This window comes from Dromiciops gliroides, chromosome 6 (assembly GCF_019393635.1).
Source record: "Dromiciops gliroides isolate mDroGli1 chromosome 6, mDroGli1.pri, whole genome shotgun sequence".
Classification (NCBI taxonomy): domain Eukaryota; kingdom Metazoa; phylum Chordata; class Mammalia; order Microbiotheria; family Microbiotheriidae; genus Dromiciops; species Dromiciops gliroides.
In genome coordinates, this window is record NC_057866.1 from 868374 (window position 1) to 894399 (window position 26026).

A 26026-nucleotide genomic window follows, 5' to 3' on the forward strand; every position below is an offset into this window, starting at 1 on the left:
CCCAGGGCCAGCTGGACCTGGCTTCGGATCCTCCCTTGGCCCCTCCTAGTCTCAGGTTGGAAGGCAGGGGAGGCCCGGACCAGAGTTTGCACCTGCCTCAGAATCCCATCCTGGTCCGAATCTGCCCCTACCCACGCCCCCTTCCCCTTGTGCCTAGTTCTGGGGCCAGCGCACTACACAACGTGAAATGTCTCCTGGCTGCCAAAGACAAGTCCAAGGAGGCCTGCCCTGGAGGCCCCTCAGCTCAGGCTGGGGAACCCAACTCGTCCCAGGAAATAGAGCATTTTATAGAGGAAGGATGGGGTGGGGCGGACATTCGGGGTGCCATGTTTGAGTGCCAGTAGTGGCCTCAGGCCGTAGCACCCTGGGTCAGAATGTGTTGGGAAGACTGGCTTCCTAGCTAGGTGTGGCTGGCCAGGAAGAGAGTTAGCCACTGGGGAGCAGAGAAGCCTCGATTTTAGTGGGAGAAGGGAGTGGGGAGGGGGCCGTACACGTGGCCTATCAGCCCAGGGTGGGCAAGGGGGGAATAGGTCGGGAATGGTCTGAGTGGAGAAGAGACGTTGGGAAGGGATGGATGAAAGGGAGGAGGCCACAGGCAGGGAGAGTGTGAGGGCCTTATGGGAGAGAAGAGGATGGTGGCAGCCTGGAGGGTGAGGGAGAGGGAAGCCTCCGGCCCCTCCAAGTTCACCCACCCGCATGACTGGGGACACGTTGAGTTGGAGATGCCACCGGGAAATGCCCAGTGGAAAGCAGGCCATGCGCCTGGAGAGAGGTGAATGCTGGCACCATCTGGCTCAGATGAGGAGGGGCAAAGTGAAAGAGCCAAATGGAGGTGGGGAGCTGAATGGAGCGTCCGGGAGGAAGAGCCTGCTGGGGCCGGGGTGTCAGTGCCAAAGCACTGCCCGGTTTGATGCCCTGTGAAGGGTTTGGGCTCCGGGCTTTGCAGGGGGCTCAGTCCTCCCTGGGGAGGGGACCCCTCACCCTCCTTGAGCTCCATGACAACACCTGCCTCTACCTCTTCAGGTCTGAAGCCCCTTTGCCACCCAGAGGCATGCTGGGGCCCAGGCCCAGTCCTTCAAAGGGCTCCATGTTCCTTGCTGAGGGGTGTACTTCTCTGGGTCTCAGTTTGCTCAACTCTGAGGTGGAGCCAAACTCAGTTTATCCTGTGACTGGTCCTTTCTCCCATCAGAACCAGCTGGGGGAGTTGGGGGGCAGGAATCTCACCTCACACTCCCCAAAGTGGCTTCAATGAGGGCAGGGCTGCCTTATGGGAAGAGCAGAGGTGGGGGAGCTGGAGTTCAGCTCCAGAGCTCAGCCCCAGGGCCTCCCGCAGAGAAGAGGGAGGAGCCCAGGATCTGGGGGGAGAGATCTGAAGGAGCTAGAGCCCCCCCTCCCACTGCGACTCTGGCCCTGGGCCCTTGGAGGGTTTCCTACAATAACGGTGTCAGAGACAGTAGACTAGGAGAGCCTGCTGGGCCAGTTCAGGCCTCCTTGTGTGTGTCCCTGTGGGGCATCGGGCCAAGCCTGGCCACACGGGCCAGTTCTGGTTCAACCTGATTCATTTTGAACCCTCCCCTCCCCCCAGCCATACACGCTCTCCAGACCAGACCTGGGCCAGTCTGGGGAACAGCAGCTAGAGGACAGCTTCTCCACATCGGCCGTGATCCTGGCCTGCAGGTGGGGACACTGAAGCTGGGGGGGGGGCGGGGGCGGGGGGAGGCCTGGGGGGGGGACCTTATGCCTGGAGCACACTCCCTCCTGTGGTCCTGTGGGCTCAGCCTGGCCCAGCTCTCCCACTGTCCAGGAAGACTCACGGGCTGGGGGCAGCGGGGCCAAGGAGCAAAAGTGGGACCCTCAGGCTAGACCCCTTCTGGGCTTCTCTTCTCTCCCTCCAGAGACTTAACATCCTTAGGTGGGCGTCTGGGTTTGGGGTCCTCTAACAGGACTGTCCCCAACTGTCCCCAAACCTCCACTCAACTCCAGGGAGGACTGAACCCCCTGCAAAGCCTGGAGCCCAACCCCTTCACAGAAGCCTCCACCTCACATACAAGGCTCACGAGTATGTCCTCACATAAACATAGCCACCCACTGACAGCAGCCCCCACTCCATCGGATCTCCTTCAGGCTCACACACACATACAGGTCCATGTCGATGGTGCTGGACCTTCCCAGATCTAAGTCCTGATGGGTGGGCACCCAAATCGTTCTCACAGGCATGCCCTTCACTTTTACTACCAGCCTCGGCCCTGCCCTCCGGGGTGCAGGGAGCTGGGTTTGGAGTGCGCTAAGTTTTGGACAAGCACAACTACAATGGCAGGAGCCTTGGGTGGGGGAGGGCCACGGGTTAAGAGAATGCCCCTCTCATGGTGGGGGGGAGGGAGGGGGCAGCCAGAGGACCGGGGTTCAGAGGATGCCCCTCTGACGGTGGCGGGGAGGGGCAGCCAGAGGACCAGGGTTCAGAGGATGCCCCTCTCACTCCGGGAGCGGGGCTTGGCCGCACACTCCCGGAGTCCCTGAGTGTCCCCGGCATGCTGCCTGCCCACCAGTACCGCGCCCCCACCCATCCCAACAGGCGGCACACCTGGGGCCGGGGAGGACAGTGGCCGTGGCTCCCAGGGCCTGAGCGCCAGGCTTTCGATGACTCTGTCTGTCCTAGCCCCCTGTTCATTATATTCGCTCGGTTTCTCAGCGTCCGCCCCGGCTCCAGGCCGGTCCGTTCCCCCGTCCCAGGCCGGGGGCCTGGCGGGAAAGGGGTTATGGGGCTGGGTCCGGCCCCTTTCTGCCCCCTCCCCCTTTCCGGGAGGAGCCGCCGCTGCTGCCCGCCCTTCCCTCCCTTTCTTCCCCTCCCCTCCCGGCCTGGGGCCCCGGGCAGCCCGCCGCAGGTGCGGGCGCGGCTCCCAGGTAAGACCCGAGGCGGCAGCCGGGGCTCCACTGCCAGGGTGGCGGGGTGAGGGGGCACCCCTCAGCCCTTGGGAGCTCCGCCCCTGCCACGGCGCCGAACTTCCCCCCACCCCGCCCAATCTCTGCCGGCCGGTCCCTGGCCTCCGGGCCTGGGCTCCCGGTTCCTGCCGTGCCCCCTTTCCCGCCGGCACTTGAGCTTCAGCCCCGGGAGTGGAGACAGAGCTAAGAGAGGGACCCAGCGACAGGGACCCAGATGCAGGAGCAGGCGGGAGGGCACGGGCGGCAGGCCCGAGAGGGGCACAGTGAGGGCGGCGGGAAGCAAGGAAGAGAAGCGTAGCAGACACTGCCCTCCACCAGAACCTGCACCCTCCCCCACCCCGAGCTAGGGCAGCTCCTTATTCCAGGGAGACTGGCTGGCCCCTGGTGTTGGGTCCCTTTGCCACCCTCCCAGGCTCCCCAGGCCTGTTACTACCCGCCCTTGATAAGCCCGGCTTGGGCAGATGGCGGTGACTTCTGGTGACCCCCAGTCCTACGTCTTCTCTCCCCCATCCTCCTACCCTGCTCCATCTAAACAGGTGGGGAGAGGAGTCGAGCCTGGGCAGGAGCCCAGCAGACAACACCCGAAAACTCATCTCTACCTCAGTTTCCCCCTTTTGAGCTCCTGCCCTTCCCTGGGACCTGGCTGCCTGGCCAGGCCTCTGCCCCTCCCCCTTGTGGAATGCAAGTAAGGGGATCCTTCTCCCTTCCTGTCTTTTCTCCCCTCTTTCCCCTCCCATATGCAGTGACAGGTGCAGAGCGAGGGCTTAGGGTGCGGCAGAAAAGCACCTGTGCTGTCCTGCCTGTAGGGAGGCTCCAGGGAGCCCACACTTGCACTGGGAAAACTTGGAAGATAGAGGGAAATTGAGTCACCAGTTGTGGTTACACCATCAGCCTCGGCAGGCGTGGGGAGGGGAGTCCAACCATCCTGGGCCCCTGAGACCCCCTGGGCCCTTTTTCCAAAGAACAACATCCAGACGCAGCATTGGGGGCCTTGGTGTGGGGAGGCCGAGGCTGGCAGTGCCAGGGTTAGACCCTGAGCTCCCCTCCTGCCTCCTCCTCCCTCAGTGAAAGCTCCCAGGCTTTGGGCTGAGATTGGAGATGGCTGGAGGAGAGTCCCGGAGGCCCCTCCTCGGATACAGGCCTGGGGAGGCAGGAGGGAATGCCTGGATAGAATTCCTGCTCTCCCGCAGGGAGCTGGTCCATCTTTGCCTTGCAAATGGCTCTAGGACTACCAGAATGGGGGAGGGGGAATTGGGGGCTGCTAGAAGTGCTGGGTGGCTGAGCACAGATGCCCACTGGAGGTGGGGGTAGGGGCAAGCACGTGCTTTCCCCCAGGGCAGGGCCCAGTGTTCTCTGTCCTCTGGGAGGTCCTGGTACTAAAGCGATTAGATCACCATGTGAACAGCCCCTCCCTGTCGGCCCAAGGTGCCCTGGCCAGGCTTCTTAACTCTTTCCTCACATTGTTTGTTTAGGGGGAGATGGGGATTCTGCAGCCCTGACTGACGCCCTGTTCACAGCTTGCCAGGTCAGTGGGCCTGGGAGCTGGAACACCTGGGTTCCTCAGGAGACTTGTTGTGGCCTTGAGGGAGGGGCTGAGGGTAGTTTAAGACCCTCCCAGCCAATGGAATGGGAGGCGCTGCTCAAACCCTGCCATAGGGCCTATTGGTCATTCATTCATTCATTCAATCAGTTAGGATTCCTGGAGCACCTGTTGAGTGCCCAGGTCTTGGCTGTGGTGAGAGAGGCCCCAGGGAAGGGCCTCTTGAAAAAGCCAGCGCCCTGGTGGTCTCCTGGGTCTTCATGACGCTGGTCAGTGGAGGGCTCCAGCCTTCCCTCCCTCCCTCCCTCCTTCCCTCCCTCCCTCACTTCTTCCTTCCTCCCTCCCTCCCTTCTAACTCTCTCCCTTCCTCTTCCCTCCCTCCCTCCCTCACTTCTTTCTTCCTCCCTCCCTTCCTCCTCCCTCCTTCCCTCACTTCTTTCTCCCTTCCTTCCTCCCTCCTTCCTTCCCTTCTCCCTCTCTCTCTCCCTCCCTTCCTCCTCCCTCCCTCCTTCCTTCCTCCCTCCCTCCCTCCTTCCTCCTTCCCTTCCTCCACCTTCCCTCCCTTTCTTCCCCCCTCCCTTCCTTCCTCCTCCCTCCCTCCCCCCTCCTTTCCTTCCTTCCTCCTCTGTCCCTCCCTTCCTTCCTCCTTCCTCCCTCCCTCCCTTCCTTCCTCCTCCCTCCCTCCCTCTCTCCTTCCTCCTTCCCTTCCTCCACTTTCCCTCCCTTTCTTCCTCCCTCCTTTCCTTTCTCCTCCTTCCCTCCCTCCTCCCTCCCTCCCTTCCTTCCTCCTCCTTCCCTACCTTCCTTCCTTCCTGCCTGCCTGCCTCTCTCTCCCTCTCTACTTTCTTCTCTTCTCCTCTCCCCTCCTTCCTCCATCACACATTGGCCGATCCCTGCGTGTCCAGGGCCCTAAGCTCTTGCTGTGAGGGAACCACAGACAGAGCAAGCAGATGTTGCTTCCAGGCAGCTGCCACCCCCTGGCCTTCAGAGCTGCCTGTGCTCTGCCTCTGAGCCCCCAGACCTGGCCCTTAGCCTGCATCTCTCTCTTCTCTTGGCTCTCATTCTGGACCATGTCACCAGACTCCCTCTGCTTCCACATCTCCAGGTGGCAGTTTCCCCCGGCTGGCTGTTCTGGATGTCTCTCCTGATGCCTTGAGTCAGTCCCTCCTGCCTCCCTCCCCAGCTTAAATCACAGCCCAGAGCAGGGGTAGGGAGAGGCGGCAGGAGGGGACCTTCCCAGACCAGACAGGGCTCATCCTCCCCCCCCCCCCCGCCCCCGCCTCTGCCCAGGCAGTGGGGTCCTCGAAGCTATCGGGCTCAGATATCTCCCCTGGATGCCTCAGACTCTGCTCTCTCACAATATTCCATCAGTTCATCCTAGTTCAGCATTCTTCACCTCCTTCATGGACAGCTGAAAGCCTTCTAAGAAGCTCCTTGCCGGGGCAGCTAGGTGGCGCGGTGGATAAATCACCAGTCCTGGATTCAGGAGTACCTGAGTTCAAATCTGGCCTCGGACACTTGACACTTACTAGCTGTGTGACCCTGGGCAAGTCACTTAACCCCCACTGCCCCGCAAAAAACAAAAACAAACAAACAAAAAATAGCTTTTAGGGGCAGCTAGATGGCGCAGTGGATAGAGCACTGGCTCTGGAGTCAGGAGTACCTGAGTTCAAATCCGGCCTCAGACACATAACACTTACTAGCTGTGTGACCCTGGGCAAGTCACTTAACCCCAATTGCTTCACTAAAAATAAATAAATAAATAAAAAAGAAGCTCCTTGCCTCCAGCCCCCTCCCCACAACTACCAAGCCCAGCTCTGATCATAGCAGTCCCTAGTTCAAGAACCTTCAAAGGCTCCCTACTAGCAGATGAGATGAAAAACTCCTCAGCTTATCATTCAAGATTCTTCCCTGTCTCATCTTCACTCCTTTGTATCCTAGATCTTCCGTTGCAACTATTTCTCCCTGTGCTCTTCTCAGATTGCTGTCTCCCCTCTGTTTTTCCAATTTTCACTTGCTCCTGTTCAAAACCCCTCCCCAAGCTCACACCTGCAGAAGCCATGCTGGACTGACCCAGCCCAGCTGGTCTCAGCCTCCTCTGGGCTCTGGCACCCGTGCAGGTCTGATGCCTCTAATATGGCCTGTGACCTCAGACTGCTTCCCCAACCCCGGGGATGCAGGAACTCAGAGGAGGGAAATTGGGAATACCCTGAAGGCTGGGAGCAGGGGGGCTGGATTTAGATGAGAAGAAAGGGGAGGGGGAGGAGGACACAAGCAGGGGGAGGCCAGGAACAGCCCAGCCTGTCTCATCAAGGACTTTGCCACGTGTGTGTGTGTGTGTGTGTGTGTGTTTGTGTGTGTATGAAGGTGCATACAAGTTCATGGGGCTGGCGGGGAGCAGGGCTGACTTGTCTCTGATCCAAACAGCAGGGCCAGCTGACTCAGCATGGCCAGCCCTGGGGAGCCCACCAGGGCTGGGCCTTCAGAGGAGGAGGAGGAAGAGGAGGAGGGGGGGAGCCTGTCCAGGGAGGCTCCCAATCCCTCCAGCTCAGCTGGGGACATCGAGGCCCTGACAGATTCAGGGGAGATGCTGGAGAAGGCACGTGAGCTCTTCTTCCTCTGTGATAAGGAGGCCAAGGGTTTCATCACCAAAATGGACCTCCAGGTGAGGGTTAGGACCCCCAGTCTGTCCCCAAGCCCAGCTCCCCAGGCCTGGCAGCCCCTCCTTAGCTAAGCACCCTGGCCTCTCCTCTCCAGAGGCTGCAACATGAGCTTCCCCTGACCCCAGAGCAGCTGGAATCTGTATTTGAGAGTCTAGACCAAGGACATACAGGCTTCCTGACACCCCGAGAATTCAGCATGGGCCTGGGTGAGTGAGCTACATCCACACGAGTGTGCATGTGTGTGTGCACGTACACATACACACACACACACCCTCTGGCATCATCCTTGCCAGAGCAGGGCGAGCCTATCCCTTGTTCAGTCTCTGGGAATGTTGACCATCCCAAACATGACCCAGGCCTGGTGTCTGGGCAGCCCCGCAGCCCTAAGGGAGGGATTCCATGTCTATGTGTTCCTGACCAAGATAGAGACGGGCAAAGAAAGTGTGTCTGCACAGCTCAGGTGGCTGCCCCCCCAATCTCGGGTGTCCCTCTTCACTGATCAGGACTCTTCCTGTAAGCTCAGAACAGAATCGAGGAGGGGACCCGGGTACCCACCCAGTCCCCAGGGTGAAGGGCTTGACTTCCTCCTATTCCCAGCAGTTTAGCTGGGGAATAGAGCAGAAAAACAGGAAATCTGGGGGGGGGGAGCAGGATATGGGGAGTCAGCAGGCAGCAGGGATGGTGGCGTCTGAGCGGGCATCAGGAGCCTGGGAAGGGGTGTTTGCTGGAGAGCAGGAGGCTGAGAGGCCATCCCTTCTCCGCCCCAGTGGGGACCCAGCCCCAGGGTGATGCCTGGGACCTTGTCCTTGCAGGAGCTTTCATGGGAATGGACATGCCCGGCGGTGCCCCCTCCGTGGAGCCTGGGGAGGAAACCTTTGAGACTGGCTGGTCTGATGGTTTGGGGCACAGAGCGTCAGAGGAAGGAGAAGCTGTGACAGAGGAGGACCGTTTCTGGGCCACCATGGAGCAGCTGGGGGCCGCCCATATCCTGGGGGAGTGAGTCTGTGGCTGGGGAGGGACTGGCCCTCTCTGTATCCCAGTGGCCATATGGGCACGTGGGGGGAGCTGAGTGACTGGGCTCAGGGTGTCCACCCTGTGTCCCTGAGGCTGTGCCCATGTGCCCTCCAGAGGCCCAGGTTCCGAGAACTCCCTTCCATTCTGTGTGTGCGTGTGTGTGTGCACGCATGTGTGTGTACGCACGTTAGCACGTCAGCACATGTGTGCTCACTCAACCAATGCCTGTGGTTTGTGTAGAAGTGCCTGGGAATGATTTGGGTCTCTGGACACAAGCGCATGCACACAGAATCCCCAGTGCATAGGCAGCCCTGCTGGGGCTCACAGCACACCAGGCTTAGGCAGTGTGGCTCGAGCCCCTTCCAGGCCCTGCCTGGGATAAGGGAGACCGTCCTGCAGGGAGAAGAAGGCTCCAGCTGGAGAGGAGTGGCCTAGCTGTGGTTGTTCCACAGCTCCCGGATCTGTGTGAGCGCCAGCCTCTAGAAAGAGTCAGTTAGGATGGAGGTCTGCAGGGGAGTGCTCCAGGCCTCTGGGATTGGCCTTGAGCTGCTGCTCAAGGTTTTATCAGTGCCTTGGGTAAAGGCTAGTTGGTGGCCAGGGGCCAGGGACCAGCATCTCAAATGATCTTGGCGAGCCAGAGTGCAGAGCCAAGGGGGAAAAGATGCACTTTCACCAAAAGCTTAGATCTGGCCCTTCCCCCTGTTCCTCAGATCACGTTCACAAATGTGAGATGGGGACTTGATTCCAGAGCCCAGCAGAAGTTGGGGGTGGGTGGGTGGGAAGAAGGTGTGTAGAGTAGAAGTGATCGATCCTAAGTGGACTTGGGGAGGGGAGGGTCCCTCTCTGTTCTGTTGATTGTGCCCACAAAGGGCTGGGTGTAGTATCTTAGGGAGGCCCCAGACAACAGAAGAGGACACAAAATGGGGAGGGGGCTAGAGACCAGGGGAACAGCTGCTCCAGGCAAGGAGAGGGAAATCCATGGGTTTCTGAGCCCCAAACCTTTCATCCGCCCACCCGCCCACCCACCAACACTTCATCTATCTGTGGGACTATCCGGTAGATGGAGGGAGCTGGCCTTCCTGGGCTTCCTGGGGACTGACCAAGGAGATGGAGCTGCCGAGGGGCCCCCTTGGCCAGGGTGGCACAAAGGCCTCCCAGCCAAGGCCAGACCGCCCTGGGGGTGGGGGCTGCTCTGGAGTGCCACCCTTCACTCCTAGCTGGATGCCGGGCAGGTTCCTCAGTCCTGGGGTGTCTGGATGACCTGTAAGCTCAGGGGGAGGGCCTGGGTTGGATGGGAGCCCCATCTGGCACTGCCTGGGTGGAAACAGGCCGCTTCATGGTGGGGAAGTGTCCGGGAGCCCCGGGAGGGCATACTTCATGACTCCTGCCCCCCATCTCTGCAGGCAGGGTGAGGTGCGGGCCCTGTGGGCCAGGCTGCAGCAAGAGTGCCCAGAACTGCTGGGCAGCTTTGAGGAAGTCCTGGTGCAGGTGTCCTCCTGTTTGGGGGAGGCGGCCCAGGAGAGGGAGACTGTGGAGCAGGCACTGTGGAGGTAAGAGGTGGGGCTGGGTGCCAGGGTGTGTGTGTGTGTGTGTGTGTGTGTGTGTGTGTGTGTGTGTGTGTCTGTGAGTGTCTGTGTGTGTGTGTGTGTGGGGCATCCTACATGCCCCAGTTGCCCTCACAGGTGAGCACACCCTGAGGGACTTTGGGCCTGTCCACTGCCTGGGACCAAGGCCAGCAGTTCAGGCTGGGGGCTCTTGGAAGCTGCTGGGGTTAAGTGGCCTCAGGAAGGATTCTCCCTCAGGCGAGAAAGTGACCATGAGAAGGAAGTTCGGTGCTTATATGAGGAAATGGAGCAGCAGATCCGGGCAGAGCGTGAGCGCCTGCAGAACCAGGTGTGGGGATGTTCCACAGGGTTCTGGCACTGATGTCACAGGAGTAGGAGGGGGTACAGAGGCAGACTGGCACCACCAATAGGGACTCCCCTCCCATGTCAGGGACTCTCCTGTGGGGCAGGCCAGGCTGACTGAAGGATGAAGGGAGGCATTAACCCCTTCTTTGAGAAATGGGGCACAAGCCTGTGTTGTGACACCATGTGTCCCCGCCCTGCAGGACCCCTCCCGCCAGGACCGGGTCAGTCACATCCTTCAAGAACTACAAAATAAGGACCAGGAGCTAGATCGGGCCAGCCGGCGGCAGAGAGAGGTGATGGTGGTGCTGGAGCTGGAGACATGGGTGGCTGGGGTGCAGGGGGCACCTATGAGGGCTCATAAGGCTCTCTGTTGTGGTCTTGTACCTGGGGGTAAGGACAGCTCCCTGGGGCTCAGGAGCCCCCTCTCATGGGCTTCTAGCTGGAGCTGGGAGCATCTTCTGGGGTTCAGGAGCCCCCTCCATTGACACGTCCTTTGGAATCTCTTGGTAGGGGCAGATCCCCAATTCCCACCTCATGGAGCCCTGCTGTTCCTTCCTGCCCACTCCCTTCCTATACAGCAACATTAGACAGTGCTCCCTTCCAAAGCTTCCACAGGAAACCGCGTCTGTGCTGAAAGGCTTCTTTCCTCTGGTCTACTGGGGGGAGGTCAGGACAAAGAGGGGGCTAATGTCCTCTTTTTCCTGAGCTCCCCTTAAAGTCTGAGTATCGGTCTGGTCCTGCCACTGCTTCCACTCACCTTCCTTCCTTCTTTCATTCCTGGTCTCCATCTCAACCGGCCAAGATGCCCCACCTTGCACCCCGGTGGGAGGGGAGGGGGGGGCAAAGAGCCTTCACTCAGGACACCTGGGCTAGGCCCTGCTTAGCTCAGGAGGCCTCTCCTACAAGACCATGCTAGGATGGATGAGACCAGCACCCCCTTATTTGGAGCCCTGGAGCTTTTCTAAGAGGCTTCTTCACAGTAGCCCCACTTGACAGAGGAGAAAACAGAGGTTTAGAGAGCTTTCCCAGGGTCACCTACTGCTGCGTACTGAAACCTCGGCTTGATCCCAGGTCTTCTGACTCCAGATGTTCTTTCTTTTTTGTGATCATGAGAGAATGGAGGGGCTGGGGAAGATCCTCTGCATCCCCCATGTCTAGGCAGGGCCCAGCCCGTGACCAGACTGGCCTACCTTAGTCTTTGCCTCAAGGGCTCTGGGACAGTCCCCAAGCAGTGGCTTGGCCTCACAGGGGCAGACAGAGCCAGAGGAACAAAGTATCAAGGAACAAAGCTCAAAGTGAAACAAAGTTATAAGTCTTACACTCTCCACTCTCCAGGGGACCCATGGTCTGTAAGGGGCATGGCTAGGGAGGGGGGAAAAGCTGGGGTGGGATGGGGGGGGCTCTCATTTCAGGGAGGCTTTCTGGAAGAGGTAGCAGCTGAGCTGTGCCTTGAAGGGTGAGGGGAGTCCAGCATATGGAGAGGAGGTCATTGTCTGGGCAAAGATGCAGAGGTGGCAAACCGGGGCAGGGACACTGAGCAGTCCAGTAAGGTGGGGGTACAGACAGTAAGGAGGATGGAAGATCCACTGGGGCTGTTGTGTCTATCCTGAATCTTCTCCAGCTGAATATACCCAATTTCCTTAGCCCATCTTGTTGTGACTCCAACTCTAGACCTTTCCCAAGCCTGGCCGCCTCTTCTGGACACTCTGAAAAGTGAAGCTGTCCCTTGGTCATGAGTAGTCATGGTCTCTATACCCCAGGGAGGAATCCTGGCCTTTCTATCACTCTCCTCTTTCCCTGTGGGCAGCAGGGTTAGGAGCCCTGGCTTCAGGTTGCCCTCAGTCATCCTCCCATAGAGAAGTGCCCAGGAAAGCAGACCCAGCCTCCCAGCTCATTCTGCAGTACTGGAGTGCTAAGTGCTTCCATACTCTTTGTTCTTTCTTATTCCATGTTCTTGTGTCTTATAGATCTGATCCAAACCAAGTATCTTTCCTCCTCTCACCTGTTCATCATATTTAAACCTAATCAGGTGGCAAGTACCCTGTGCATCCATATTGGTGTCTTCTTTTTGCCTTTTTCTTCTTTTTAAAAATATCAGGGGGCAGCTAGGTGGCACAGTGGATAGAGTACCGACCCTGTACTCAGGAGGACCTGAGTTCAAATCTGGCCTCAGACACTTTACACATACTAGCTGTGTGACCTTAGGCAAGTCACTTAACCCCAATTGCCTCACCAAAAAAAAAAATATATCAGTCATTCCTGGATATAGCCTCCCCTCCTTACCCCCACCTCCACTCTGTACCTGAACTGGCCTTATAACAAAGAAAAATCATTAAGCAAAAACCTGACCCACTGTATTGGCCATTATATACAATTCACTCCTCCTCCTGGTCCCCACCTCTTTGTAGAGAGGAGGAGAGAAGGCATCATTATTTCTTCTCAGGAATGGAGACTGGTTATAATGGCTCAGAAGGGCCTGCTTCAAGGACTCTTTTCATCGACATGTTTATAATATGCTTTTGTGTAGCTTGTGTGTCTTCTGAACTTTCTGAGTCCTTCATATTTAGCATTTCTTTCTGCACAGTACCCTAAGGTTGTGTGGTTGCTCTGGTGGGGCTGGGCATCCACTCTATTTCTTAGCTATCACGAAAAGGCTGCTGTGAATAATCCTTCATGTGTTGGGCCTTTCGCCCCTGGTTTAGGCCTCTTTGGAGCACGTGCTCCCTGTTTATTTTCTTTGTGTTGATTCTCTCTCTCTATGTCCTTGTCGCCCCCCAGCCCGTGGAAGCTCCTGCCCATACGGATGGTTTCGTTTCTCTTAGGGACGTCTGCAGTACTTAGCATGGGGCCTGGCCAAGTACAAGACATTAATAAGCCCCCTTGCTGATTGTGAAGGACAAATTATCATTAAGGCAAATCAAGAAATAATTCTTTGCTCTGCTCTTGGCAGAGAGAGGGCTCTGTTGGATGCCCAGATGGCCAAGCCCCTGGTCTAGGCAGGAGGTCCCTTGCCTCTTTCCATCTCAGTGGACCACAAGAAGGTCTACCTGCCATCTCGTGTTAGTTTCTGTCCAAGTGCTTTTCCCTTATTCCTTGACCCCTTCTATCTCTCTCTCCATTCTAGGGGCTTGGCACCCCCTGAAGGCTCAGTGACAGGCACTCAGAGCCGATCAGTGAACTCTGTTAAGTCTCTCCTGGGGGCAGGTACTGGACTAGGATGAGACAGGACTGTTCAAGCCCTCAGGGGTCTATATTCTCCCAGACTTGGGCACAGGCCTCAGGGGAGATGTCTTGCTACCTCAGAGGGAATGGTAAGCCATCTGTTTCTACTGTGCTGCATCTTCTTGAAAGGCATGTGGTAAAGGGGAAAGATGGTGAGGCTCGGCATCAGGAAGATCCATCGGGCAGGCGGGCACTCACTGGTGTGTCAGCTTCAGGCTGCCTGTCATGCAAAGGGGAAGAGAATGGCAGATGATGGCCGGTGCGTGCCAGGCAAGCAGAGGGGCCGTTTCCCTCCTTTTCTCCTCTTCCTGAGGCTGTCTCCCGCCCTCAGGTCCCCTTACCCCCTTCCTGCACATGGGCTCTGGGCTGCTGGAGGAGCACCCGGGCCCATCTCTCTTCCTCACTCCCCCCTCCCGCCTCCCCCCAGTTAGAGCAGCTGCTGCATCAGCAGACGTCAGAGCGCCTGGAGACACAGGCGCAGAACGCCCACCTCTGGCTGGTGAATGAGGAGCTTCGGACCCAGCTGGAGCAGAGCCAGGCCCAGCTGGAGGTAGCTCAGGAGCAGCTGCTGCAACAGCAGGAGGAGGCTCGGGCTGAGAAGGAGCAGAAACACAGGTCCTGAGGCAGGGGCTGCCCACTGTGGCTCGGGGGCTGGGGAGCAAGGGCTGGAGCCCCTCAGGTCTTGGTTCCCACTCCATAGGCACACCTGGCACCTCAGTCTGCCTTTGCCTTTCTCTCCTTGCCCACCCTTCCCCTACCTGGAAAGAAGCCAAATAGGGCCCAGGACCACCTCCCCTACATTTCGACACCCTCCTGGATGGGGACTCCTCCAGGAGATGATCTGATCTCTGGGGACCCACCAGGCCTTCAGGGGCATCATGGGGGAGGTCAGGAATACCGGAGTCATCTCCCTACCCACCCCTGGCCCACAGGGATGTGGTCATTGTGTCCAGGAACATGCAGAAGGAGAAACACAGCCTCCTCCGGCAGCTAGAGCTCCTGAGGTCAGTTGGGGACAGAGGCTGGGCTGGGTTCTTACTCCTCTTCTACACTCAGACCCCCGACTTGCCCAGCCTGAGCTCTGGGCAGCTGTCTCACAGAGTCTGTTTTCCCAACTCCCCAGCTGGTCCCCTTCCTCTTTAGCCTCGATGGCTCCCATTCCCTCTTTTGCCCACATCTGTCTGTAGAACAGCTCCCACAGAGCACTCTTTTATTCCTTTGGCACTGGGCTCACCCTCTGAGGTCACCCTTCCTCCCTTCCGCTGATGCCCGGTTCTCTCTCCTCACCTGATCCTCCCCAGGGACCTGAACAGAAGGCTGCGGGATGAGAGAGATGCGTTCGAGGCCAAGAAGCTGGTTAGTGGGCGTCGGAGGAAGACTCTCTCTCCTGCTCGGCTCCCCCCAGGCACCTGTCACAGCTGCTGTGTTTGTGGTTGTCCCCATCGGGCCCTTGATACTGGCACCTGACTGAGGCAGGCCTCCTCCCTCTCCTGGATATGGGCAGTGGGGTGGGGGCTGGAGACCCCAGCAGGAGCAGCCTCCCTGCCCTTCTCCATCTCATCCCCATTCTCCCTGCGAGGCCGGGTGGCCCATTTAATGGGAATTCTGTCCCCTCCCTTTCCTGCTCCTAGGGGTGTGGAAGGGATCTGGGAGACCCTGGAGGTCCAGAGTAAGTCTGGGAGCTGAGAGCCTTCCACTAGGGAGGCCCCTCTTGGCCCTGGCTGTGGCCAGGGTTGGTCATGTGGCTGAAACCTCTCGTCCGCCCCCTCCCCCTCTAGCTCCTGGCCCAGGAAGCCACAGCTTTCCTGGCCCCAAGCAAGACTTCGGGTCCTGGGCCTCAACCCACAAGATGAAGGATTAAGCCCCAAGGACATCTAGACGGTCCCCTCTGCGTTCCCGTCCCAAGTGTGAACCATCAAAGCACCCCCATCCCCAAATAAACCCACCAATTGCACCAAGTGTCCCTTGTCGTGTTTGGGGCCTATGGGGGGGGGGAGCCATGGGAGCGCTTTGGGGCCTGAGATACAAGACAACACAGGAAGCAGAAGGAACAAAACGGGGTGGCTGGAGGCCAGAGCTCTTGGAGCAGCGCTTGGCGGAGGAGGCTGTCTGGGCACTGGAACGGGCCTGTAGGAGGGGGAAGGCCTCTGTGCTCAGCCCAGGCAGCCCGACCGGCCTGCCTCTCCCACTGACTTTGGCTCATCTCGCCGCCAGGTGGCGCTGTAGGGGGGGGGGCGGGGGATGTACAGTAGCTCTACGTTTGCCCTTCCGATTCAGGGCGGGGTCTTGCGAGCCTCCTTTACACGGGCCCAACGACTCAGTCCCCGCCCCTTTGTCACGGCACCTTCATGCTTACAGGAAGCCACTTTCTATGTGCCAGGAGCTGTGCCAAGTGCATTATAATGATTTCACTGGATCCTCACAACCACCGTGGGGTGCAGGTGGCTGGGATCATTCCCCTTTTACAGGTGACACAACAGGCAAACAGAGGTTAAGTGACCTGAACACTCACACAGCTAGTAAGTGTCTGGGGCAGGATTTGAACTCAGGAAGATGAGTCTAACTAGCTCCAGGCTGGCCCTCTAACTACTTCGACACCTAGCTGCCCCTTTATTAATTTTTGTAAAGGTTTTAAAAGTCCGTTTCCCAGAATAGTTTGCGAGGGAGGAAAACAATGCAGGTGTCACCCCATTTCACAGCTGAAGAAAATGAGGTTCCAGTGGAGAAGTCAGTCTGGGCCCATCAAAAAGCAGTAACTGGGGAAGAGGAACAAGCCTTTATTTCTTGTCTGCTTCCAGTTCTTCACCACCAGCAGCCTCGGGAATCGGAGGGTGAGGGCAGAGCAGTCTGCCTCACCCAGCCCAGCAGTCAGTAAACATGTATTAAGCGCCTACTATATACCAAGGACCCTGCACGTTGGCAGTAGGAGGCAGCTAGAGGTGTGATTTGAACCCAAGTCCTCTGACTCCACATGCACTCTTTTCCTTGCCTTCTTTGACAGTCTTCTCAGAAGTGAAATGACTTAGCCAGGGCGGAGTCAGGAGAGAAACAAGCCCTGAAGGAAGAACCTGGTTCTGGTGACAGAGGCCAGAAGGCCTGCAGGGGACTACCCCTCTGGACGCCCCTAGGCACAGGAACCTTGGGGGGGATCCTTCCATCGAGCTCCCCCATCCGGGGCACAGAGACCGGGGCGGGGGGGATGGGAGGGGAGGCTGGCGGTGCGATGTGATCCGGCCCACCCTCTGCTCTCCTACTTCTCCTCCCCCCACTCTCGCTCAAGCCGGGGTGAAGGCAGCCTGGGCTCCGAGCGCTCTAGCCAGGAGGTGAGACGCCTCCAAAAGGCCGCTCCTTGCCCTTCCTGGGGAGGCCATCTGGGGTATCGGGGCGACCCAGGGGTCCTAGCGCCCCTTTGGGGAGCGGGGGCCCTGCGCCCCAAAGAGCGATCAACAGTGAGCGCGCGTCCGCCTCGGGAGCTCTTCCGCCTGTCCGGGGTGGGCGGGGGCGGCGGCGGGGGCCGGGCCTGGGGCCGTCGGGGCGGGGTCTGGCCGGGGCGGGGTCTGTCTGGGGCCTGGGCCCCAGGCCTCACATTCCGTCCGGTCCCATCCCCGCCCCATCCCTCCACGGGAGCCGCTGCCGCCTCCTCCGCGCTCAGGCCGCACGCAGGTTGGTGTGAGACTGGACCCCCCTCCCCACGCCGGGTGGGGGGCGGGGAGGGGGGTTCTGGGGGGGCGAGGGGCGGGGTCCCGGGGGGGTCTGGTCCTTCCCCGGGCCGGCCGCGCGCCGCTCGCCATCTGTCTCCCTTCCCCCCCCCCCCACCCTGGGGTCCGGAACCTCTTCTTGGCCAGGGCTGGACTGACCGGTAGAAGGGATCGAGAAAAGACTAAGGCCCGGCCCCTGGTCTCCCCAGCTGCCTCGGCCCAAGGGAGGATCCCTGGACCCCGGCCCCCAAGGCACCTCCCCCCACCCGCCCCGGGGCCCCTGGCCCTTCCTGCCTCAGTTTCCCTTCCAGAGTCGTGGCGGCTACGCTGGCCCGGGAGGAAGAGGGTCCCAATGGAGTGGGAGGGGGGGCTCCCCTGGGGAAGCTCTGTTCCCTGGGGAAATGGGGGACCTTATAGTTTGTGTGTGTGCGCGTATGTGGAGGGGGAACCGGAGGGGTAGGATGCCATTGTGGCATCCCTGCCCCCAAGATGAGGGTCGAGTTTTCTCCGTCAGGGACTCCTCCACCAGGAAGCCCTCCCAAACTGCAGGGGCCCTCTAATCGTTCCCACCTTCCCATTGGCTGAGACTTTCTCTAGCTTTAGGGTGGGTAGGGATGTCAATGATGAGATCATGGTTGGGCCAGGGGTGTGTGGGGGTCCCCCTCCCCCCCCCCCAACTTGGCAGCCTGGGTTTGCCCTAGAATATGGGAAGCCTGGAGTGCCTACTGTGTGTGATGTTCATCTTTGGGGACTGATCCAGGCCAGGGATTGGAGGGAAGCGTGTGTGTTGGGGTGGGACATCAGACTGGCCCTTGGGCCGGGTCTAGGCTGGCCCCTGTGACTGGAAGGGCTATTTCTGTCCTGGCGGCAGCAGCAGCAGCGGCCAAGCTTTGGGTCTGGCTCAGTCTCCCTCCTGGGCTTAGGTTCTGGGAAGCTGTGGTAGGAATGAGCATCTTTCTGACCAGCCTCTTCTGCTCTGCCCTCCGCCGGTGGGCGGAGCTGACCCCTGACTGGGCGGAGCTGACCAGCATCTCCCCAGGAGCCCCTCTGCCCTTGGCCTCCCAGGACTCTCTCTCCCAAGGGGCTCGCTGCCGCTGGGCACCTGCCCTGGAGGCAGCACCGTAATCCAGAGCAGGGCATCCGGAGCTGGATGGCTTCTCGGGCCCTGCTCGCTTGTCCCCTCAAACAGCCCTTGACAGTTTTCTCATTCCCCTCCTCCAACCTGGTCAAGCATGACCAGGCCCAGGGCTAGATGAGCTTGGGGCCCATGGGCCCAGATAGCCCCAGGCCTGAGCAGGTGCTCAGGAGCCTCACATCCGGAGGGCCTCAGCCTGCCAGCCTGCTTTCCCTTGGCCTTTAGTTGCCTGAGATCCGGAGCTCTTTCCTAGCAATGCAGGAACCTGCTGAATGTTCAAGGAGCTGAGGCCCTGGGACACTGGGCGACATTAAGGGGATGGGGTAGGGCCGCTGGGCTGGGTGGGGAGAGGATTTCCTGGGGTCCCCTGAGAATCCCCCCTCTGCCCCATGAAGGATTGATCTTTGACCCTCTGTTCCCTCCTCAGAAGCCGGCTCCTCTCCAGAGTATCTCCCCCTTCATCCTCTGGCCCCAGAGAAGCCTCCCCCCCACCAGGCTAGAGGGTTGGTAGCCACAGGCTCAGAGTGACTTCTTCCAGCTCTCGTTGTCCCTTTCTTCAAACCAGGTGTACAGGAAGGGCTTGGGAGGTACTTGACTGATAACCAGGCTCCAGAACTGGGCAGGGCAAGTGGCTGGGCTGGGACCAGGGGTTTAAAGTCCAAGTGAGGCTAGAACTGAGTCTGCTTTGCTGCCCCAGCAGGGAAACTGAGTCAGCTCGGTCAGTCGGCTAACCCCAATTAAGCGCCTAGTGTGTGCCAGGCACAGGGACACAAAGAAAGGTCACAGCCAGCTCCTCCCTCCAGGACCTCCCTGGCTAATGGGAGAGACTCACTCCATGGACCCTCGCTCGAGCCTCTCTCTTGGCCAATCTTCCCCTCCTCTGGTTCCTGCTCCTCAGGCCTGGGAGAAGTTCCTTCAGCCCCTTCCTTTCCCGTGCTTTGTCCAAAAAGCGTTTGCTGGGGTCCAATGTGGGTCCGGTGTCCACTGGGGTGGCCATGTGTGCATGCACACCCAGTGTGAAAGAATCCCGAGAGCCAAAGCATCTGGGGAAGGTGAGGTCAGGGGGAGCATGGGGAAGACCATGGCAAGAGCCCAGGAGGGCACCGGGAGAAGCGAGTGTTGTGGTGCATTGTGGTCCAGTGGTTAGGGCTGGGGCCTTTCATCCTACACCTGGGAAACAGGCCTCGGGGCCCAAGGGCCTTGGTCTGAACTCGCCCCAGTGAGGGGCTGAGCAGAGGTGGGAGCCTGGGGCAGGGAATGTCCACAGGGGGCTCTGGCAGGGTGCAGTCAGCGGGACCAGCCACCGGCTGGCCGAGGGAGGAGCCTGTGTTGTGTGTTCCTTTCCCTGCCCCTCCTTTCTACCCCCTCTCCCTGCTCCCTCCCTCCTTCCTTCCTTCCTTCCTCCTCCCCCAGGACCAGTTGATTCCTGCCTGGCTCTGCTGCCCTTGGCTGGGCCCAGCTCTGACGTGGGGCCTAGGGAATGCAGCGCAGGGGAGGGGCCGAGGGTGGGGCCTGGGCTGTGTGGATGCTGGCCGGCAGGCCATGTAGTCTGTCCTGTGGGGGCACAGTCCCTGGGGCCTGTGTGTGGGAGCATCCTGCCCCGCCTGGAGGCTTCCCCTTCCTCTGGGGCTGGAGAGATTCAGGACGAAGGAGGAGGGGTGGGGAGCTCTGCTCAGGAAGAGACCCTGAGGACCTGGGCTGGGGAGGGGCTGGAATGGGGTTGGGGCAGGTGGATCGGCCCCCTCCCTGGGATGGACCTCCTGGGACTGTGTGCACGGGTGCGGTAGGGGCGGGCTGGGGGGCCCTGGGCCCATTGACAGCAGCCAGCAGGGGGCACTGTCCCTTCTCCTGACCCCAGGTGAATCTGCCCTTGGGCCCTCTGGCTGTGTCTGGGGATGGGGAGGATTCTGGTCTGAACTGGAGGCTTCACTGTGTGGTCTGGGCAGGGCCTGCCTGCTCCCTTAGGTGCCCCCTTTGACGAGGCGGCCTTCTCCCCACCCTGGGCTCTCAAGATGGGCGAGTATAACGAGAAGAAGGAGACATGTGGTACCATCTGCCTGAAATACCTGCTCTTCACCTTCAACTGCTGCTTCTGGGTGAGGGGCTGGCACGAGGGGAGAGGAGGACCCTGGGACAGACCACATAGGCAGAGGAGGGGCTGTGTCCCCCCCTTCTGACGCTCCCCTGCTGCAGCCCAGAGAGGTGGGCTCTGGTCTTCCCAGAGCCCTGCACTTGCTTCCGTAGGGTAATGAGTAGCTATTGGGGGTCGATGAATTTCTCCATGCCTCAGCTTCTTTATCTGTTAAATGGGGATTGGCAGCACCTCACTGGCCAGGCCGTCTTTGCCCATTCGTTCTGGGTTGTGCTGCTGGGCAAGCCTCCCCCTGCTACTTCTGAGTCCTATAATCTTGTGACCCGGCCCAGCCCCTATAGAGAGGCCCCTGCCCTCACTCGACGGATGAGACATTGGAGGCCCAGAGGACAGTGGGAATTCAGGCCCCTATTGAAAAGGGGAGGGCTGGTAGCCAGGCTGCCCCAGTGTAGTGCCCGGAGCAGGCCAAGATGAGGAGGCTTGCCTGGCCTGGGGCCTGCACATGCTGTCATGAGGTGCTTCCGAAGGCCTGCCCACATCAGCCATAGGGGAAGGGGCGCAGGGCACTGCTGACTTGTCTGAGACTGTGGTCACCTGGCTCAGCATGGGCTTCCCACAGTGGGTCCTCATGGTGCTGGCCCAGGGGGGTGGGAGGGATAGCCCTGTGTCCATCACCACCTCCCGTGGTGGGATGGACGAGGGCCAGGAATGGTGAACGTCTGTGTTCCCACAGCTGGCCGGCCTGTCTGTCATGGCCGTGGGCATCTGGACGCTGGCCCTCAAGAGTGACTATATCAGCCTCCTGGCTTCCAACACTTATCTGGCCACGGCCTATATCCTGGTGGTGGCCGGAGCCGTGGTCATGGTAACGGGCATCCTGGGGTGCTGTGCCACCTTCAAGGAGAGGAGGAATCTGCTTCGGCTGGTGAGCTTAAGTCCCTGATCACCAGAGAGCCCCTTGGAGGGGAATACAATCCACGAACACCCAGGGAGCACCCACTGTGGGCCGACTGCTGTCCGACCCGTTGCCTGTTGGCCTCAGGCCGGTGCGCCCCCAGATCTCGGGGGCCAGCCACTTTCTGAAGGCACAGCTGGCAAGCTCATCACACTCCTGAACTCTCGAGGAACTTTGGTGACCAAGAGGTCTGAGGGGGGAGGGGGAGGATTGGGGAAGTCATTCAGGCCTTTGGACTCTTTGTGACCCTCCTGGGGGTTTTCTAGACAGATACCACAGTGGTTTGCCCTCCTAGCTCATTTTACAGATAAGGAAACCGAGGCAAACAGGGTAAAGTGACTTGCCCAGGGTCACACCGCTAGTAAGCGGCTAAGGCTAGATTTGAACTCAGGAAGGCCAGTCTTCCTGACTCTAGGCCTGGAGCTCTGTGCACTGTGGCGCCCCCAGCTGCCCAAGATTAGGGAAGGCATGGGATGGGGCACACTCGGCCCTACCCTGTGGCACTCCCTGTCTGCCTTCTCCTAACACCTCTGGTGGGGGGCTGAGTCCTGGCTTGTCTCAGAAGACTCTTAAGCATGTCTGGAGACTGGAGGCCTTTGTCTCCCCTCCCTGCCTCCCCAAGTTGGGGGGGCGAGGTGCTTAGAACAAAGCCTTTGTCTGCCTCCTCTGGCTCAGGTGAGGATGGATGAGATCACACCTCCTCTAGAGGAACTGTTATTCAGCCCAGGGCGTGTCAGCTTTGCTGTCTGTCCTTGGGGAGTCCCTGGGGGTGTTCCTCCCTCCCCCCTCCCCCTACCAGACTTGGGGGAGGGCAGGGTGCCAGGCCTGCTGACGCACGGCCCGAGGGTCTGGCTGGAAGGGTCCCAGAGATGTGGCCTCACCCTTCTCTACCTTCCCCAGTACTTCATTCTTCTGCTCATCATCTTCCTCCTCGAGGTCATTGCGGGCATCCTGGCTTACATCTACTACCAGCAGGTGCGTGGGGGAAGGCTGCTGGGCCCTGGGGGGCACCCGGGTAGGGCCTGGAGGGATTTCATCTGCATGAGAACTCACCAAGAGGAGCCTTTTCTTCCCCTCATCTGGGGAGCGGCTCTCCCCAGCAGGCCACACTGCCTCTGTGCCCCAGGACCAGAACGAGGGACTTTTTCTGCCTCCCCCAGTCTCCGCTGCCTCTGGGCTGTCCAGGCATTGCCTCGGCAGGAAGCCAGCCTGTGGGCGTGGCAGGGATCCCCAAAGCGGGGCAGAGGCCACAACTCTGGGTTCATGGTGTGAGAAAATAATGGGATTTGGCAGATACTCAAAGGCTCACCTGGAGATGAATCTAAACTGATTGGATTAAGTGAGACTGATTGACTTTGCTGATTAGCCTACTTCAATTTAGATTGTAACCACACCTGGCCAGCCCTTAAGGAGGTATTGTTCCTTTTTTTTTTGCTCGAGGCCATGAGGGTTAAGTGACTTAGCCAGGGTCACACAGCTAGTAGTGTCAAGTGACAGGCTGGATTTGAACTCAGGTCTTCCTGAATTCAGGGCCAGTGCTTTATCCACTGCACCACCTAGCTGCCCCAGGAGGTATTGTTCTCAAAAGCTGAGGACTTTGAACTCAGCATGAGACCACCTTCAAGTCCAGTGAACCAATGGATATGAATGACATCTACCAATCAGCTTGAAGCAGTGTGTAAGGACCGCCTCTGCTCCGGACCTTTTTTTTTTTTTTGGTGGGGCAATGAGGGTTAAGTGATTTGCCCAGGTTTACACAGCTAGTTAAGTGTCAAGTGTCTGATGTCACATTTGAACTCAGGTCCACCTGAATCCAAGGCCACACATTTAGATTTTAAACGTCCTTTTTTTTCCTTTTTTTAGAAATGTGTGGTCTCCTTAAATGAGAAGCTTTAGCACCAGTCTTTGGGCATTAAGCATTTATTAAAGCATACCAGGTTTTAGAAAAAAGAGAACACGTGGAGTTAAGAAAAGGCCTCTCTAGCCTAGAGTTCCAGCCTGGACTTCCTCAAGTCCTCCTCCAGGAGCCTGTTTCAATCACGAACTTCCTCCAACTGACCGTGGAAGCTTTTTATAGGTCGGGAGCAGAGGCGGTCCTTACACGCTGCTTCAAGCTGATTGGTAGATGTCATTCATATCCATTGGTTCACTGGACTTGAAGGTGGTCTCGGGTTGAGTTCAAAGTCTTTAGCTTCAGAGAACAATACCTCCTTAAGGGCTGGCCAGGTGTGGCTACAATCTAGTTAAGTTGAAGTGGGCCAATCAGCAAAGTCAATCAGTCTCACTTAATCCAATCAGTTTAGATTCATCTCCAGGTGAGTCAGATCCCATTATTTTCTCACAATGGCCTGCCCCCTCCCTTCTTTCCAGTTGAGCTTGGAGCTGAAGGATAACCTTAAGGATACCATGGTCCAGAAATACCGCCAGCCCGGCCAGGAAGGGGTGACTGCGGCTGTGGACAAGCTGCAGCAGAAGGTGGGTGGGTGTCTGGCCGACCCTTGGGGCCTCTGGCCTCAGAGGCCTGCCTCTCCCTAGCCTTGTACTGGGCCTCCCCAGCCCGTCTGACCTCACTCTGACCTCCCCCTTACTCCAGCCTCCCTTTTGCTGCCCACTTTAGTTCAAATGCTGTGGGAGCAACAATTCCCGGGACTGGCAGGAGAGCGTGTGGATTCAGTCGGCAGAGGCTGAGCACCGCAAGTTTCCAGACAGCTGCTGTAAGACCGTGGTGGAAGGCTGTGGCCAGCGGGACCACGCGTCCAACATCTATAAAGTGGAGGTAGGAGGGGCCGGGAGTGGGGGGGAGCCATGATTGCCCAGGAGTCCTCCGGACACCACCTGCTCCCTCCTCTTACCAAGGGGCCCCAGCATCCCTTGGGAGGCCTTAAGGGTCCCTCCTCAGAAGTCTTCCCTCCCCCCAGGGCGGCTGCATCACCAAACTGGAGACCTTCATACAGGATCACCTGAAGATCATCGGGGCTGTGGGCCTGGGCATTGCCTGCGTACAGGTGAGGGAAGGGCTGGGCTGAGGCTGAAGGGGAGCAGAGGGTGTTGGCAGCCCCCCCCCCCCCAACTTCCCTCCTGTCTTCTCCCCAGATCTTTGGAATGATTTTCACCTGCTGTCTGTACAAAAGCCTGAAGTTGGAACATTACTAGGCCCTGGCCCCGGGCACAGGTGCCTGGCCTGCTGCCCGAGGGCATCATCCTGCCTCCCACTAAGTTATTCCCACCCACCCTCCTTTCTTTTTATTACCCAAGCTATTCAGGCCAAGTGTGACTACTGCAGAAAGACTACTGCCTGGGGGCCCTGCCTGCCTCCCACCCTGGGGTGGGGGAGGGGGCCAGCATATGGGGTGTCCCCCTACCCTAGTGGGGAAGGGGGGTGGGCAGAGCTGGAAGGAAAGGTCCCCCTGATTAAGGGGGGGCCTCCTTGTCTCCAAAAGTCCCTAGGTTGACCCCTGAACCTCAGCCCTGTGACCCCAGGGGTGGATTCAAGTGCCTTGCCGGTCTCTGGCCCAATTACCCCCTCACTCAAGGCTCTCAATTAGACTGTCTGGGGAACCTCTGGGGCCCACTCCCCCCTGGCCTGGGGGAGGCCAGTGTGTCTGTGTTGTTGGGGGGTGCAGATGGGCTGCAGGCCCTGGGGTCCTGAGGCTCAACCAGGCTCCCCCAAGAGAGATTAGATGTCAGTCTGGGAGTGGGTTTGGACAATTGGGGAGACTCCGGAGGTGCCTTCCAACTCCTTCTGTGATTCTGGGATGTTTAAGTAAAACCCACCCCCCCTTCTGGCTGTCAGTGGGTCCCTTTCTTGGGGGGATGAAGTGGGTGGGATGTAGGGTCAATGGTCCCAGGAATGGCTGGGGGATGGGGGGGTGCAGGGGAGGGAAAGACAACCCCACCCCCATCCCTTTCCTGCCACTGCTATTGGCCAAGTCCAAGACAGACCCTGAAGACATCCTCATGCCCACTGCATGCCCACTGTGTGCCAGACACTAGAAACGCAGAATGCCTGAGGAGCGGGCAAGCCACCATGTGCATATACACAGGAAGGTGAGAGAGATAGCTGCTGGGTCACAGAGGGCTTGGGGTGCCCAGCTGTAAGATGTGAATCTGGTGCCTCAGACACGCCAGGCAAGTTAGGAAGAGAAGAGAAGGGCAGTCGGGTCAGCCAGACCCATATGCCTGCCCAAATCCTGCCTCATCCTGCTTCCAGTGAGGAGCGGCCCCCAGCCCTGCTCCTGGGGACTGCATCTGTTTTAGTGGTGCATGACTAACCGCCTACTGGCTTCCTTTACGCCAGCTCACTTTTACGTGCCCTTCATTCGGACACATCCCTGCCCAGGGCTGCCTTCCGCCTCGTCATAACCATTTAAAAGGGGGAAGCAATTCAGTAAAACCAATCAGCAAAACCAGAGTGTGACTGTGTATGCTGCGTGCTGCACCCGGAGCCCCCCACCTCTTCAGAGGGAGGGAGGGATGATGTCAGGATGACTTCCTATTCTGGGCTCCCCGGGGAACCTCAGGTTTGGGTCGGTCTCGAGGAAGCCAGGCACACAAACAAACCCTGGACTCTTGGGCCCCGTGGGGAGTAGTGTGTCATGGGCCAGAGCAGGGCTGAAGGCCCTCAGGCAGGCCAGAAAGGTGGCAGGGTTTGCCGTCCCAGACCTGGGGAAGCTCAAGGACTGCTGGTCAACTGAGGATGTCCTGGGGCTGCCCAGGAGTCCCCTCCTGGAGGATCTGAGAGGTATCTCAGCCTGGGCACAGGCTTGGATCAGGCCCCTGGCTTAGGATGGAAGGAGGGGCCCTCAGGCCGGGGCACCATCGGCCACCCTGACTCTTGGCTGAAAGGGGAGGTCTTGG

General features: G+C 59.0%; 2 protein-coding genes across 5 annotated transcripts; both read left to right on the forward strand.

The window, feature by feature from the left end:
• Positions 1-124: 124 nt before the first annotated feature.
• Positions 125-15243, forward strand: CRACR2B (calcium release activated channel regulator 2B). Its single transcript, XM_043972640.1, is given in 13 exon segments — positions 125-1677; positions 4413-4465; positions 6908-7145; positions 7238-7349; positions 7956-8139; positions 9561-9707; positions 9960-10050; positions 10268-10360; positions 13717-13904; positions 14222-14293; positions 14591-14645; positions 15068-15114; positions 15116-15243. Coding segments are annotated over 11 exon segments (1260 nt in total). The 5' UTR covers positions 125-1677; positions 4413-4465; positions 6908-6926; the 3' UTR covers positions 15168-15243.
• A 1240-nt stretch (positions 15244-16483) lies between these two features.
• On the forward strand, positions 16484-24952 carry CD151 (CD151 molecule (Raph blood group)). 4 transcript variants are annotated; one of them, XM_043972436.1, is made up of 9 exons: positions 16852-16952; positions 18550-18709; positions 20069-20218; positions 20948-21139; positions 22070-22144; positions 23540-23644; positions 23787-23945; positions 24088-24174; positions 24263-24952. In XM_043972436.1, the coding sequence occupies exons 3-9, from the start codon at positions 20135-20137 to the stop codon at positions 24320-24322; spliced, it is 762 nt and encodes a 253-aa protein (XP_043828371.1). In that variant the 5' UTR covers positions 16852-16952; positions 18550-18709; positions 20069-20134; the 3' UTR covers positions 24323-24952. The 4 variants fall into 4 exon arrangements, with proteins under 4 accessions (XP_043828372.1, XP_043828373.1, XP_043828370.1 ...); XM_043972438.1 differs by lacking the exons at positions 16852-16952; positions 18550-18709 and adding an exon at positions 16485-16612; XM_043972435.1 differs by lacking the exon at positions 18550-18709 and having other exon boundaries at positions 16829-16952.
• The last annotated feature ends 1074 nt before the right edge of the window (positions 24953-26026 follow it).

Bases quoted from the DNA above. Each gene is read 5' to 3' on its own strand.
- CD151 (XM_043972438.1), top strand. From the start codon at position 20,135: ATGGGCGAGTATAACGAGAAGAAGGAGACATGTGGTACCATCTGCCTG. The intron at 20,219-20,947 runs GTGAGGGGCTGG...GTGTTCCCACAG, and splicing joins CCTTCAACTGCTGCTTCTGG to CTGGCCGGCCTGTCTGTCAT. The intron at 21,140-22,069 runs GTGAGCTTAAGT...TACCTTCCCCAG, and splicing joins GGAGGAATCTGCTTCGGCTG to TACTTCATTCTTCTGCTCAT.